The sequence below is a fragment of the Eutrema salsugineum genome, unplaced genomic scaffold, assembly GCF_000478725.1.
Source record: "Eutrema salsugineum unplaced genomic scaffold, Eutsalg1_0 scaffold_6, whole genome shotgun sequence".
Taxonomy (NCBI): domain Eukaryota; kingdom Viridiplantae; phylum Streptophyta; class Magnoliopsida; order Brassicales; family Brassicaceae; genus Eutrema; species Eutrema salsugineum.
In genome coordinates this window covers 12,304,985-12,320,806 of record NW_006256547.1, presented here as the reverse complement: position 1 = coordinate 12,320,806, position 15,822 = coordinate 12,304,985, and the positions used below count along the sequence as shown (strand labels likewise).

The following is a 15,822-nucleotide window of genomic DNA, read 5'->3' as shown; positions in this document are numbered from 1 at the left end:
GGAGGTTGAAGCCGCAGAAGACTATATATATGTCGAGTTTCTGCCAAAACATCATAGGAAGTAAACCAAACTATAAACACCCTAACTTTTTTTTTCTGCTTATTCTTTCTTCTGTTTGCCCTAGTTTCAGAAACCTTTGAAGCATGGATCATCCAAGAAGAAACCCTAACCCTGAGCGAAGGTCTTGCGACCTGTGTGAAGTTCCCTGCGCATGTGAATCACCAATCAGGCGTGATTCTGATCATCAACTTCGGAACCCTAATCCAAACCACCACCATGGAGACTCGCAAACTCCACACCATCGAGATGAGCCCTAATCGCCAAACCTGGTGAATTGTCGACCATCTCATCCTCTTCCTCATCAGATTCTGCACCAAAACGCTGAAGCTGATCGATTTAGGCTCCAACTAGATCGATTAGACACCACGCTGAATGAGTTTCTTGATCTACAAGCTATTGCTGAATCTAATCTTTGTTTGAACTTGGAATCAATGTCCTCTGATTTTAGCAGGAAGTTCGAATGACTCTCTAACCTGATAACTAAGGTTTTTAAGGCCTTAGATGGGTTATCAATCCCCTTGTCAAAGTAGTATAAGGGGTGTCAATCCATATGTGTGGTAGTTAGGCACTAGTTTATGTGATAGGTTCTTAAGTCAAGTAATCAAAGATGAGTTTTGTGAAACCAGCAACAAGAAAGCATAAAACAAGAAACAAACAAGCTATGATTAATTAACTAAGCAAGCAAACAAAACAAGATGATGGTGATTAAGCAAATGATAAAAGCTAAACCTCTAGATGTGATCATTGATTAGAGTGCTTTAGATATTGAATCATGATGCTAAGAACATAATGCAACACTTGCTACTCTTTAGTCTAGGCTTTTTAATCAGATTAATTCATTCCCATGACAATAATCCCTTTGAAAATCACTTAATCAAGTCTAACAACCATTAGATATAATCAAGCAATCAGCAAGCATAATGCATCAAGCCTAATAAGTGACCAAACAATCTCTCAACCAAGAAGACTGAATATTATACAGAAAGACATAACAAGCAATCACATGATCTCAAACATTTCAACTTAGAACTCTAATCTAGACTAATCCTCTCATGAAGGCATTAATCTCTACACTAATCCACTTTCAAACCAAATCATCATTTGTGAAATATGAATCAATGAGCATTAAGAAACAGTTCTAATATGTCATTCATGCATTTAACAAATCATTCCCATGATGAAAAAGGCATAAACCCTTAAGTTAGCCCATTCAGGCATTTCATCAAACACTTTTGGTGCATGAAATGCCTATGAACCCAGATTTCACTTTCCCAAGGAAATCTGGCATTAGGAGCAGCTAACTAAGGAAATGGAATGAGAATCTAAACCCTAAACATCACCAATCAAACATCTAAGCACCCTAATCTACACACCTAGAAGTTTAAAAGATGACTACTCACTAATCATGAAGAACACATCTAATTTTTCGCAAGAGATGATGTTAATCATGATTAGAAGTAGAAATGAGATGATGAGATGATAAGAAACAGACTTGGAATGATCAAATCCCTTCAGATATCTCTTAATCAAAAACGTTTTACACTAAAAAGGAAAGAAAACTAGAGAGAAAACTAAGTAGAAGATAACATGTAGGGTTTTTTCTCCCAAAAAAAACTATATATACTAAGTGCTAATGGACCGGGTCAGCCCAGGACAAACTGGGTACTGACCCGGCTCAGTTGGGTCAAGTGGAAATCCTGCGGGTTGGTCCAGTGTCTCCCAGGTAGCATGCCCAAGTCGCAGTAGATGAAGAACTTGTCTTGTGAGACTTAAATCGCTTTGTCTTAGCCGCACGCCCAAGTAGGAGTGTTTTGCGAGTCTTGCTGCGGCTTAATCTTCTTCTTCTTCAACTCGCAGGACCAAGGAGGTTTCTGGGGAATGTACATGTGCGACTTGGTCATCCCTAGTCCCAGGTCGCAGGCTCAAGTCGGAGTAAATTGCGAGTGATCATGCGGCTTGGTTCCAGTGTCTCCCAGGTAGCATGCCCAAGTCGCAGTATTGTGGACTTAGCAATTTTCTTGCTCGGGAGCCTCAGACCTCATCCATTGATAGCTTACCCGCACTTCTCAACTTGCAGCATCAATTTCCAGGCATTCGTCTTCAGGCCTGCGAGTTAACCAAGTCGCAAGGCTTTCTCGCAGCATTCAGAGCAGCTTGGACCACTTCGCATTCCGGAGAGTGTAACTTCTAATATACTTGTCCGAATTGAGTGATTTTAGTTGCAGAGGACAGAGGACTCATATATCTCCAACTTTGGGGAAGGAAACTTCGGTGCTTGGGAAGTTGAAAGCTTCCTGGAGGGCTCATCTTTGCAGTGCATTTACACGATCAGAGAGAGGCGTCTAGACATGTGTCCATTCCGGAGACCGTATCTTCCTACTCATAGCTCCGAATTGAAATATCTTGGACGTTCTGGAAAGAGGACTCAAATGTCTCTGATTCTCATGAAGGCCCCGGAAACTGAATCGGCCTGGAAGTGCACCGTCCTTCGCATTCTTCGTAGCTCATCGGTTCGGTCCAAAACGGCAGCGAGACAGGAGTTTCTTCCGACGAGCTTAACTTTCTGCTCACGCCTCCGAATTCCATGATTTTACTTGCTTTGGAACCGTGATCCAATCTTCTCCAACTTTGATGAAGCCCCTGACAACTGAATCGGACCGGAAGGTTCCCCGGACAGGCGATCATTCAGGAATATCGGATTGCTCCGGAATGAGGGCGAGACCTGTTTGTCTTCCGATTACCATATCTTTCAGCTCCGTGGTCCAAATGCCTTGATTCTAATTGTTATGAACTCTTGACTCAATTATCTCCAACTTTTATGAAGACTCTGACAGCTGAATCGGACCGGAAGGTTTACCGGACGGGCGATTTCGGAAACGTGTCTGCACCCGGAGATTTTGGCCGAGAGACTTGACCGCGGTACGTGTTTTTGGCCGAGAAAGCTACCCGCGGGAAGGATTTTGGCCGAGAACCTTCGACCTTCAGTACACCATTTTACCGAAGAACCCAAATTGCTCCTTTTCACCATTTTTGATCATTCCAACTCCATTTCTTCGTCTGAATCACATCCTCCACTCCAAATTGGCTCTAAAAGCACCTGTTTAACACTCCAAAACATGCAAAACTCTCTCGGACCTAATGCAATCTCCAAAGTCCTAAAACAATGCCTAAAGACCTAAAATGCATGAGATAAGACATGATTTGGACTAGAATATGTATATTAAATGATGCAATTTATGAATATATCATAACCGGATGAAGACTTCAGAGGAACAAAAGCTCAAAGATAATGCAGTTCTAGAGAAGAGACTTGAAGACATCAAAGAAGGCGAGGCAAAGAACACAATCGCCCTTCGTCAAGCGCTTAAGGAACAAAGAGGCTGCAATGTTCTGATCGAAGATGTGGAGAGAGATTTCAAAGACAGCAAGTGGTACTCTGATGGAGACAAGTTAGAGATGAGTGAAGAAATGGCAAAGATCACAAACAATACAAAAGAGTTTGATGCTACTTTAGAAAAAGTTGTCTATGCTTTAGATGAAGTAGAAGAAAAAGTTGAAAAACTTTCTAAACATCATAAGGAGTATGATCTGAACTCTGGAATCAGTGATTTGGATACCCAAGACATGCTTGACAACCACTGGAAGCAAGAGAGCAACAATGGAGAAGAACAGATTGAAGAAGTAAGCATGGAGAGCTGGAGGAAGCTGACCGCGGCTGCGAGCACTTCACCCGCAGCCAGAGCCACTTTCACCGCGGCTCCAAGCTCCTCACCCGCGGTGGAGCATGATTTCTCAGACTTTGAGAACTTCCAACCTCTTTCTGAAGACTGTTCATTAGAAATCCGACCTCATGTGACCAGACCTAGGTTGTTTGTTCAAGATGTCTTCTCAATCACTTCACAAGTATCAAAGGAAGAGGAGGAATCCAACACTTATTCATCTTGCAACATCGTTTACTCTTGTGACAATGAGATTCAGGAGCAATTCTCAGAAGATGAAGAGTATGATTTATTTGTTAACGATCCAAACCCTGTGGACAATTCATCTGATGACAACTTATAACCAATAACCAAGAGCATATCTAGAGAGATACTGATCGAATTCAAAAATTTTGTGAAGTCCATTCCTCTCTACCATGGTTTCGACGACATCTGGAAGCAAGGCTGCCTTCAAGTTTTCTTCAGATAAAGCAAGGAGACTAAGGAGAACATCTACACTTATTTCAGAAGAGCCAGGTATATATCTTTTCCTAGATCATCACCTGATGCAGCTGTTTACAGGATCCATCTCAAAGATCCCCAAGAAGCTAGTGACTACACTAACAAAATCAGCAAAGAAGTACTTGAAGAGTTCAATCAAGTAGTTCAGAGCCTGCCAGAAGGAATTTCATTTGCCAAAGCATGTAGAGACTACATGATCGGCCACTTCTTTTGTGACAGCAAAGAATCTATCCAAGAGATGAAATACTTGTTCACACACGCCCAAGAAGGTATACCAGTTCGAACTCTGCACAAAGTTCAAGATAAAGGTCAATTTCTTATCTCTTGTGACATTAGAGGTGAAAGATTCCTCAATATTCTTTGTGATTCTGGAGCTTGCATTAACATGATGTCCAAAATAACTTCTTTGAGACCTGGCATTAACCACATCTCGAGTACCAGGACAAAGATTAGCTTAGCAGATGATTCAAGTGCAACACTAAAAGGGATAGCCCGAGACATTCCCCTAAAGATTGGAGATTGCATTGCACCTGTCGATCTATACATAGTGAAGACCAAAGATGACTCTTATCCAGTTATTCTTGGATGGCCTTTCTTAGCAACTGCTGGAGCCATCATGGATTGGCCCAACAGGTGAGTTTCTTTTGCCAATATCGACAAGGACATCTTCTATGAAGCTATACTACTCAAGAGCAAAAGAGGAGAGCATAAAGCCCATGCATTTGAACCAGAAGAACTCTGGAGTGATGAAGAACCTGCAAGACAGAACAGGAGGATTTCGAAAAGGACTTGTCTTAGGACAAAATCCTATTTGAACTAAGTCTTTTTCTTTGCAAAGTCTAGCTAAGGACTATAAACCAAAGCGCTTGATGGGAGGCAACCCATTTAGGTACTTATTTGCTTTTGTTTAGCTTTCTTTTTCTATTAAAGTTTTATTTTTATTTTTTATGTTAGACAGGCCTTAGTATGCCACAAAAAAAAGAAAGAAGAAAAAGGAGCTGACTGCGTCCAAAGGAGGTTCAGCCGCGGCCACAAGGCCTTGAACCGCGGCCAGCACGCGTCCTACTGCGGCCGAGATGTTTTGATCCACGGCCAGCACCATTCGGCCACCCTTGGCCACTTCCACCTCTACCTTGATTCAAATCAATCCCCATTTGATCAAGCACCACTCCACATCATCCACCATTCAACAGCCTACCACCACCACAACCACCTCACAATCCATCACCAACACCAGGTAAGTTTTCTTTTCCTTAACCTTTTTGAATTTTTCGAATACTCTATTTCTCCTCATTGCCTGATTAATTTTATACTGAGGACAGTGTGATTTAAGTCTGTGGGAAGATTTCATCCCTTTCTAACCACCTTTTCTTGCATGAGCCTTTGCATTCTGCATTTTCTTTAAAAATTTTCAATTTTTCGGTTTTTCTTAAAACTTTTCAAAAGTCTTTTGAGTTTCAAAAATTGTTTTCAAAGGTCAAATACATTTTGAGGGAATAATGACAAAATCGGTGATGATAACCAACATGTTTGCTTCTACACCATCAGCTCATAAAAAGCTCTTTCAAGGTTTAGTACTAGACTAGGCGGTAGGTAGAGTACTTACACTACGAAATCCCACCAGATGACTTCTATTCATGAAGATCTTTTCTGACAGGATACACTAGCTCACTTTACTTGGATTTAATCTTGACATCTAATTTTCTCATCAATGGTTTTAAGAAGGCATCATGATATACATCTAGGACATCTTTACCTTATTCTTACCACTCTTTGTTGTCCTAGATGGCTAGTTCATCCTTAGCTGGTACCTCACCCTTAACCCAAACCCTCATGTTTAAACCTCATGCATTCTCTCTGAAGTTTTTATCGACAGATATGTGCAAAAATGCCGGAGAGGGAGGAACAACATAGTTTTCAGTCACTCAAGAGGAAGACTGAAAAAGACCAGAAGGGAGTGTACCAGAAATCTTATGATGCCTCAGAAAAGCTCATTCTTAAAAGTAGTTTTCGTGCTCCCTAACACTCTAAGTCAAAAAGTAGTTTCCCCTTTCCAAAAAAAAAAAACGAAAAAAGAGAAAAAAAAAAGAGAGGAAAAGAAACTAAGAGCCTAAAGAGTCTTAGAAGCCGAAATTACTTGAGCCAAGGCAATATATATGCATTTAAGGAGTTATGGATTCACAACCTGGACAAAAATCCAAGTCTGGGGGAACTATAAGGAGAACCTGAAGAAATGTGATCAGAAATCTTAAAGCAAGGAGAATGTGACTGAAACTGTGGGGGAATTTACAGTTCCATCCTCTCTTGCTGTTTTGCATAATGTCCTGTCTCTCCAGAAAAAGGTAACCCCAAAAACATCAAGCCTTACCATTAAAAAGCCTTTTGATACCTAACCTTGAATGCCTTGTTTAATATCCTTTTGATGAGAATCACTGAAATCTTAAATGGATGTTAAAAGCTAGTTAACTGGAAGTTAGTTCTAAACGGATTAACGGACTAGTTGTGTTTGTATTTTGGTGAGAATTTTCTAGACTTGATCTGATTGATGCATTGTCCATAATTAAGGTCTAGAAGTATGGTTGCTGATATTTTTGAGTTCCCTCTAATTTCTGTTGAATGATATTTTTTCAGATTGGATCTTGTTTTGTTTATGGACAAACAAAGTCTTAAGTCTGGGGGAGTTGATAACACTTGATTTTGACCCATTTTCACCATTGATTTCAAATGCTTTTTCAAAGGTTTTAATCAGTTTTAGGAACTTTTATTATGATTTCCATGTATTTGTAGTTTCAAGGTTCTTTTCAGTAAACTTAGGGAAAATGATGGCAAAATGGAAGAAATCCATATTTTTAGCTCAGAGTCAGATCGTCAGAAGTTCAGCTTCAAAGACTTTCTCACCGTTTGATCCAGCTCAAATTTGGAGACAATCAAAAGGAGACAACCAGCTTTCAATAGCACTTTACATCACAAAGATCCAACGGTGCAATAAAAAGATACATGGAGAACAAGTTGACCCAGTTCACCAGTCCCAGAAGACTCTCACCCGCGGGAAACACATGTTTTACCTGCCCTGCAAGACTCTCACCTCCGGTGAACCTTAGGACGAGCCACAAGGCCCAACATCAAAGCTCACTTCGCTATTACTCTTCAGAGAAGCCCTAAATGAGACCTGTAAGACCTTAAGACCTATAAATACATTATTTAGCAGCCCTAAACGGGTGTGTGCTCCTGTAATGAGATTTTGAGCCACCAAACTTTGGTTTCTAGGGTTAGGCGATGGAGATGGGGATTCTTCCCTATATCCACTGTTCTTTCTCCTTTTTATTCTACTAACTTTTCTGTTTCATTCTTTTGCATTCTTCTATGTCTTTTATCATTCCTTGCATCATGTAGATTAGTCCCAGGGAGTCAAGTTGTTTGAAGATTTCGACAAGCATATATATCGACTAGGATTTCTATTGTTCTAGACCATATTATGGATGTCATCTCTTCTAAGTTGTTCATAAAGCATGAGAGTAGATTCATGACCTATTCTCTGAGCCTAGGATCGATCAGAGCCACAAGAGTATTGTATCAGATCATCCATACCTAGCTTCAGAAGAACATAGTCGCTATAGGAGTCGAAAGTTACCTATAGAGAAGATGATAGCAGACGAATTCAATGTCTAATGCATGATCTTAAGTTTAGCATGAGAGCGAGAGTTAATTGCTAGATCTAAGTGATTAATTGATTAAGAAGACGAGAGTTGGTTAATCATACATATGTCTATTCTAGTTCCATGCAGATTCCCAGAAACAGATGAAGATAAATCGTCCGGAAGCTAATTGGAAATGCCACCATACATCGATTAGAGTAAACCGGAGAAGTCTAAGTCGCCACCTATGAGTTTAGGAGTCTTTAGTTTGAGTCGATATGCTTGAGATATTCTTTTAACAATTCATCTTGCATTGAATTTTATTTCTTGTGAATATTAGATTCGGTTTAGTTTAGGACTCTTAACCAAAAACCCCGAAACTTGTATTACTTTATGACTTTGCTTACTTCCCAGTTTGTTGTTTCTTGCAGATTAGACATCCTCCCTGTGGATCGACACCCTAAGTTCTACAATGTACATTTGTGCACTTTCAGATTTTAGGGTTTTATAAATTTAAAACTTTCTTTATGGACCAATAGGCTTGTATGAAAAACAACCCTAGGCCCGTAGCCCATCAATCACCCAAGTTACTAGTTCTAAAATGCAATGCAAGAAGGTGCTCTGAATGCATCAAGTCCAACCCTCAAATCTAGACAGATCTTCTTATCCCTCAGCCCTTTAACATTCATTAATTGTAACCATGTGGATCAAAATGGTGCATATTCAAACAAAAAAGCTTGGCTAAGGGTGAGGTTATGAGATGAAATTGATCTCATTGATGCACATGTGGGTTTAATTCAGCACAAGGGATCTCTCAATGAAGGAATGAACTTCAACAAAATGCCAAAGGTAAAAAGCAACTGTTGCATACAAGAATAGACTTCCATCCATCCAATGCCCCAAATTGAATTCACCTTAATTCTAAAGCCATGAAGAATACTCACTAGCCACCCCTTTCTTTCCAAGGCTTTCGTTGCCTTCTCAACCCATCTCTCAGTTCACTCTCATTCTTTTTCTCACTAGGGGATTCAACTTTTATTTACAAACCCTGGCTTTGGGCTCCAGACTTTACACTTAGCTCTTCCTCACTTAGCAATATCTAGCCTCTTTTCTTATCTCTTTAGAAATTTGAGCCTTTTTGGCTTCTTTTCTTTCTTTATTCTCCTGTTAAACTCAAGAGCTTTCTTTTCTTTGAACAGCAGACCCCAATCAGTTTTCTTTTCTTTTCCATCCCCTTCCACTCTTTGATTCCCCAAGATCCCTTCCTAACCTACTCTAGTCTCATGATGCAGAGCTAGATCTACATGAAAGCCTACTCTTGTCGCTCTAAACCCAACACTTTTGTCAAGTTCGTTCAAAACAAGGCCTCACATCGCTCACTAGAATGTTTAGCCTTCAAAGATGGCTTAGCTAAGGGCAGATAAAACTTTCTCAATGATGGACATCCGCTACTTGGATTAACAAGAGTGGTAGAAAGGGAAAGATGATCCAAGTATGTATATGCTATCCACAAGTTTATTCAAATATGCACCACATGATAATTTCATTTCAAATTAAGGTTCCACTTTTTATAGGGCTGAGTTCAATTCACAATCTGCTTCAACTGAGGTTCAAACAATGATGCACATTTCATTTCTTGCAAGCATCAAAGAACTAATAACTAGGACAATGAATAAAACTCTTAAGATGATGCTCTCTCAAGGAAAAACCTATCATTACTCGCTATGCTAATGACAATGCAACCTATATGAAAATGTAATCTAGGCTCAATCCTAAAATGGGAAGGCTTTCCAGTAAGGAGATCTTTCAAGCGTATCGGCAAGTAGGAATTTTTGCCGAGAAGCATGTACTGCGGTACAGGTTTTGGCCGAGAGATGTAACCCACGGTACGTTTTTTGGCAGAAAAAAGCTGCATGCAGTACATGGTTTGGCTTATACACTCCAAAATGCCAATTTCACCAGGGAAGGAGGATATTTCATGCAAAAGCCTTCGAAAGAAATGTGAAGTAAGGAAGTCTAGAACCAGGCGATTTTGTCGAGGTTTTGGTGGTGTCTTTAAAACATAAAAACTAATCTTAACAAGAATATACGGGAATTAAAAATGACCTAATAACTAAACTTAAAGAAATTGACTAAAAACTAGGAAACGACTAGACCTAATTGCTTGTATGAAAATCGGCTGGGATAAAGAAAAATAACCTAATGACTAAAACTTGTATTGAAATCGGCAAAAACTTATAAAGACGAGACGCTGGGTTTTCAGGGAATTCTCTCCAGGGGATGAACGATTCAAAACATTGCTAAAGAGTAAATTAAAAAGATCCTAGCTGAAACTTTTAAAACTCGAGTCACGAACGTATGAATACGCCACTATCGTGATCATAACCAACTATCTCTCTCAACCCTGACCAGTAGGTTTCCACTCTGGCCCTGGAAGAGAAAAGATGCGATATGCTTAAGACTCATCAATATTCACAGCTCTCCCATAGGTAGGTTTCCACTCCTATGGTCGATCTGCTCTTCTCGAACTAGGTCTGGCCTCGAATGAAAACTTTTGCAACAACCCAAAACCGGGATCAGATTGTAGTTGATGACGCTACTCCCATGCATAATAAATAAGTTTAGAAGATAAAGTTCTAGGATTCGGCTTCAATAGCTAATGGAATCCTCATCGAACATATATAGCCCCCATCAAAAATCCCTTAAACCCAACAATAAAACTACTCAGACATGATGAACGAAAGAAAAAACATTGTATTAAAAAGCTGAGTAGAAATCAATAGGATAGAAGAACAAAGAGGGTTCAAGAGATAGATCTCTATCTCCCTAAACCTAAAAACTAAAAAAATGAAAGACAAAAACTTAAAAGCTACAAAAAGAATAAATTGTATGTGTCTCTCTCTGTGTCTCGTCTAGGGCTCTTAAAAACATGTATTTATAGTGTCCAAGTCATCACTTAAGGTTTCTCCAAATGAGGGAATCATTTTGGGCTTGAAAATGGGCTTCGGGGTCGGACAGACCAATCTCCGCGGTCGGGAAGGTCGGGACCGTGGTGAAATGGCTGTTGGCTGCGGGTAGAAATGCTTGTCGACTGGTTTACGGGACCTCTTTCTCTTCGCGTAACTTTTGATTGAATCGTTGGATTGCCAAGATGTAAAGTTTGCTGGAAAGATGGTAGTTCCATCTTTAAGGTCTCCAAAATTGAGCTGGATCAGACGGTGAGAAGGTCTTCATTTGGGGGTGAACTTCTGATGGCTTGACTCTGAGCTGAAATCTGGTCTTCTATCCATTTTGTTAAGCTTTTACCTAAGTTTTCTGAAAAGAGTCTTGAAACTACAATACTAGAAACAACATAATAAGAACACTTGAAAGCAATAAAAAACATAGAAAAAGTATTTCAAAATGATCCATAGAAGTGGTCAAAATACGGTGTTATTAGAAACATAAAAGAAAAACAATAACAGAGTAAGTACAAGGGATAGACATGAGATTGTCTCTCAAGTTTACTTTGGTTTAAGACACTAAGTTTGACTTTTCTCACTTGTTTAAGAGGAGATGAGATCACCAAGAGGAACTGAGGAAGCTCCCTCCTTGGTCTCAATAGCAAGATAAGGCTTTAATCTCTGCCCATTGACCACAAATCCTTATCCATTCTTGCCTTCCAGCACAACAGCTCCATAAGGTTTTTCCTCCTTGATCTTGAAAGGACCAGACCACCTGGACTTTAGTTTCCTAGGAAATAGCTTGAGCTTTGAGTTGAAGAGCAACATTAGATCACCCTCCTTGAAGTCCCTTTTCATTATCTTCTTGTCATGAAGATTATTGGTTCTCTCCTTATAGATCCTTGAGCTCTCATAAGCATCAAGTCTTATCTCATCAAGATTTTGTAACTGAAAGAGTCTTTTCTCTTGGGCATTCTTTATATCAAATTTTAGCAGCTTAACAGCCCACCAAGCCTTGTATTCCAACTCCACTGTCAAGTGACAAGATTTCCCATACAGAAAGTTGAAAGGAGAAGTACTAATTGGTGTCTTAAATGATGTCCTATATGCCCACAAAGCATCATTTAGCTTCTTTACCCAGTCCTTCCTTGTAGAGTTTACAGTCCTCTCAAGTATGGATTTGCCTGTTAGAAACCTCTACTTTGCCACTTGTTTGACGGTGATAAGGACTAACAACCTTATGCTTCACTCCATACTTCTTGAGAAGACCTTCAAAGGTCTTATTGATGAAGTGGCTACCTCCATCACTTATCACACACCTAGGGACCCCAAATCTTGGAATGATTATGGTCTTGAACAGCTTCACCACGACCTTGGAGTCAGTAGTTGGACTTGCCACAGCCTAAACCCACTTGGAGACATAATCTACAGCAACCAAAATGTATTGGTTACCATATAAAGATGGGAAAGGTCCCATAAAATCAATGCTCCAAACATCAAAGACCTCCACTTCAAGAATAGGATTCTGTGGCATTTCATTTCTCTTGGAAATGTTCCCAGCTCTTTGAAAAACATCATACCTGATCACAAACTCTTGGGCGTCCTTGAACATGCTTGGCCACCAGAATCCAGCTCGTAAGATCTTTGCCACTGTTTTGGAAGCAGCATTGTGGCCACCATATGCAGACCCATGGCACTCAAAAAAATCCCTGGAATCTCTTCCTCAGCTACACATCTCCTATACAAATGGTCCTTGTTGAGCACATACAAGTATGGCTCATCCCAAAAGAATCTTCTTATGTCTTTGTAGAACTTCTTCTTCTGATAATTGTTCAACTCAGGAGGCTCTACTCCACAAGAGAGATGGTTGACAATATCAGCATACCATGGCAGCCCTTTCTCTTGAATAGACTTGAGCTCCTCCAGCTCATTCAAGGCCTTCACCATCATCAGTATTCTTCTGGTAGAGAATCATCAATTGGGACCTCAGCTTCAACTCTTAACCTTGACAAGTGATCATCAACACCATTCGTTATCCCCTTCTTGTCCTTAATCTCCATGTAAAAATCTTATAGAAGAAGGACCTACCTTAACAACCTTGTTTTTGCATCTTTCTTTGCCATCAGGTACCTCAGAGCTGCATGATCTGTGAAACTATCACCTTTGATCCCACCAGATAAGGCCTAAACTTGTCAAAAGCAAAGACAATGGCCAGCATTTCTTTCTCAGTAGTTGCATATTTCTCTTGAGCTCCATCCAAAGTTCTACTTGGATAGTAGATCACATGAACCTTCTTGTCTTTCTTTTGACCCAAGATAGCCCCCACTGCAAAATTGCTGGCATCTGTCATGATTTCAAATGGCAAACTCCAGTCTGATGCTTGAAGAATACGTGCACTGATTAGGGCGTCCTTGATCTACTTAAAAGCTTCTTCACACTCCTGATCAAAAGAGAACTCCACATCTTTGCAAAGAAACTTTGTCAAAGGTCTTGCAATCTTGGAAAAATCCTTGACGAACCTCTTATAAAACCTTGCATGTCCCAAGAAGCTTCTTGATAGTAGGTTTTTTAGCCTACTAAGGTCAATTAACCTCTTCTGTTGTAGCACTTGAGGGTCAATCCAAATGGAGATTATCTAGGCACCAAGACTATAAGGATCAATTCTTAGTCCAAGTCTAATGAAACAGGTTGGTGATTAAGTGATCTATAACCATAAAAAAAAAAACAAGTAGTAGTTAATAATTAAACAAGCAAACAAGACAAACAAAACAAAGACTCAAATTCAAATAAAGATAAAGCTAAACCTCTAGATGTGATCATTGATTAGGGTGCTTTAAATGTGAATTCATGATGCAAAGCAAACAATGCAACACTTGCAATTCTTTAGTCTAGATTTCCAAATCAGATTAATTCATTCTCATGACGAAAATCCCTTTGTTAATTACCAAATCAAGACTAATTCCCATTAGATGAATAAGCAATTAACAAGCATAAGGTTCCAAGTCTAAAATGACCAGACAGCCTCTTTGTGCATCAAAATAAGAGCTAAGAAAGACTGAATCTTATACAAAAAGATAAAGCAAGCATCACATGATCTCCAATTCCAATTAACTTAGAACTTTAATTTAGATTAATCCTCTCATGAAGGCATTAACCTCTACACTAATCCTTTTTCAAACCAAATCATCATTTGTGAAATATGAATCAATGAGCATTAAGAAAGAGTTCTAAATATGTCATTCATGCATTTAACAATCATTCCCATGATGAAAAAGGCATAAACCCTTAAGTTAGCTCATTCAGGCATTTCATCAAACACTTTGTGGGTGGAGAAATGCCTAAGTTCTAGATCAAGCTTATAATGAGAGATCTAGCATTAGGATCAGCTAACTAAGGAAAGGAGAAGAGAATCTAAGCTTAAACGATCACTAATCTACATCTAAGCACCATAATCTACACACCTAGAAGCTTAAAAGAAGACTACTTACTAATCATGCTTAACACACCTAGTCTTTTGCAAGATGATGTTAAACATGATTAGGAGCTAAGATAAGAAGATGAGATGATAAGAAATAGCTTTAGATTGATTCAATCCTCTAGATATCTCTTAACAAATTCGTTTTTGACTCAAAAGGAAAGAAAACTAAGAGAGAATGAAAGATAAAAGATCAGATCTAGGGTTTTTTCCCAAAAACCTATTTATACTAAGGGTCTTGGACCGGGTCAGCCCAGGACAAACTGGATATTGACCCGGTTTCAAATGGGTCATGACTCAAGTGTGCGACATGGTTAGGTGCTTCCCAAGTCGCAGGCCCAAGTCGCACAGCCATAGAAACAGCCTTGTGAGCCTTAAATCCTTCAGCCTCATCCGCATGCCTATATAGGTGTAAACAGCGAGTGTTTGTGCTGTTCAGGCTTCCTTCTCTTCAACTCGCACAACCAGGACGCATTCTGGAGAGAATATGTGTGCGAGTTGGTTATCTTTAGTACCAAGTCACAGGTCCAAGTCGGTGTAAACCACGAGTCTTTCTGCAGTTCATTTCTCTGCTCGGCCATCTCGCATGCCTAAGTCGCACTCTGACCACTTCATATTCAGGGGAGCGTAACTTCCATGATATGGATCCAAATGGCATGATTACAACTTTAATGGAAAGAGCACTAAAATATATCAATCTTTGGTGAAGAAACTATCGGCGCTTGGGAAGTGGAAGGTTCCCCGGAGAGCTCATCTTTGCAGTACATTGACACGATCAGAAAGAGGCTTCTAGACATGTGTCCATTCCGGAAACTTTATCTTCTTGCTCATAACTTCAAATTGAATGATCTCAAACGTTCTGGAAATAGGACTCAAATATCTTGAATCTTTATGAAGGCCCTGTAAACTTAATCGGTCTGGAGTGCATCGTCCCTCCTAATCTTTGGAGCTCATCGGGTTAGTATAAAACGATGGCGAGACAGGTGCGTCTTCCGGTGAGCTTAAATCACTGATAACAACTCCAAACCAAATGATTCCACCTGCTATGGATCCGTGATTAAATCTTCTACAACGTTCATGAAGACCCTGTAAACCAAATCGGAGGGGAAGGCTTCCCAATAACCACATCTTTGAGGCGTATCGGATTTCTCCGAAATGAGTGTGAGACATGTTCGTCTTCCGGTGGCCATATCTTTCAGCTCAGTACTTCAAATTCCCTGATTCAAACTTATCTGGTGTTGTGACTCAATTATCTCCAACTTTCATGAAGACCGCAACAGCTGAATCGGACGGCAAGACCTTCCGGTAATGTGATTTCTGAGATGTATTTTTGGCCGAGAAACTTAACCGCCAGTACGTGTTTTTGGCCGAGAGATCTACCCGCAGGAAGGATTTTGGCCGAGAATCTTCGACCATCAGTACAGCATTTGGCCGAGAACCTCAAAATTTCTCCTCTACACCATTTTTGATCATTTCAACTCTATTTCTTC

General features: G+C 39.9%; 1 protein-coding gene across 1 annotated transcript; it reads right to left on the bottom strand.

Moving 5' to 3' along the window:
- Positions 1-11,559: 11,559 nt before the first annotated feature.
- LOC112083501 lies at positions 11,560-12,804 on the bottom strand. Its single transcript, XM_024151530.1, has 3 exons — positions 12,472-12,804; positions 12,042-12,259; positions 11,560-11,959 (listed from the first exon to the last, which is right to left on the bottom strand). Exons 1-3 carry the CDS (start codon positions 12,802-12,804, stop codon positions 11,560-11,562), a joined length of 951 nt encoding a protein of 316 aa, XP_024007298.1.
- Between the last annotated feature and the right edge of the window lie 3,018 nt (positions 12,805-15,822).

Excerpts from the sequence above, each read along its gene's own strand:
- LOC112083501 (XM_024151530.1), bottom strand. The coding sequence starts at position 12,804 with ATGGTGAAGGCCTTGAATGAGCTGGAGGAGCTCAAGTCTATTCAAGAG. Across the intron at positions 12,260-12,471 it reads AGCTGGATTCTGGTGGCCAA|GCTGTGGCAAGTCCAACTAC; the intron begins GCATGTTCAAGG and ends AAGTGGGTTTAG. Across the intron at positions 11,960-12,041 it reads AAAGTAGAGGTTTCTAACAG|GACATCATTTAAGACACCAA; the intron begins GCAAATCCATAC and ends GTGGGCATATAG.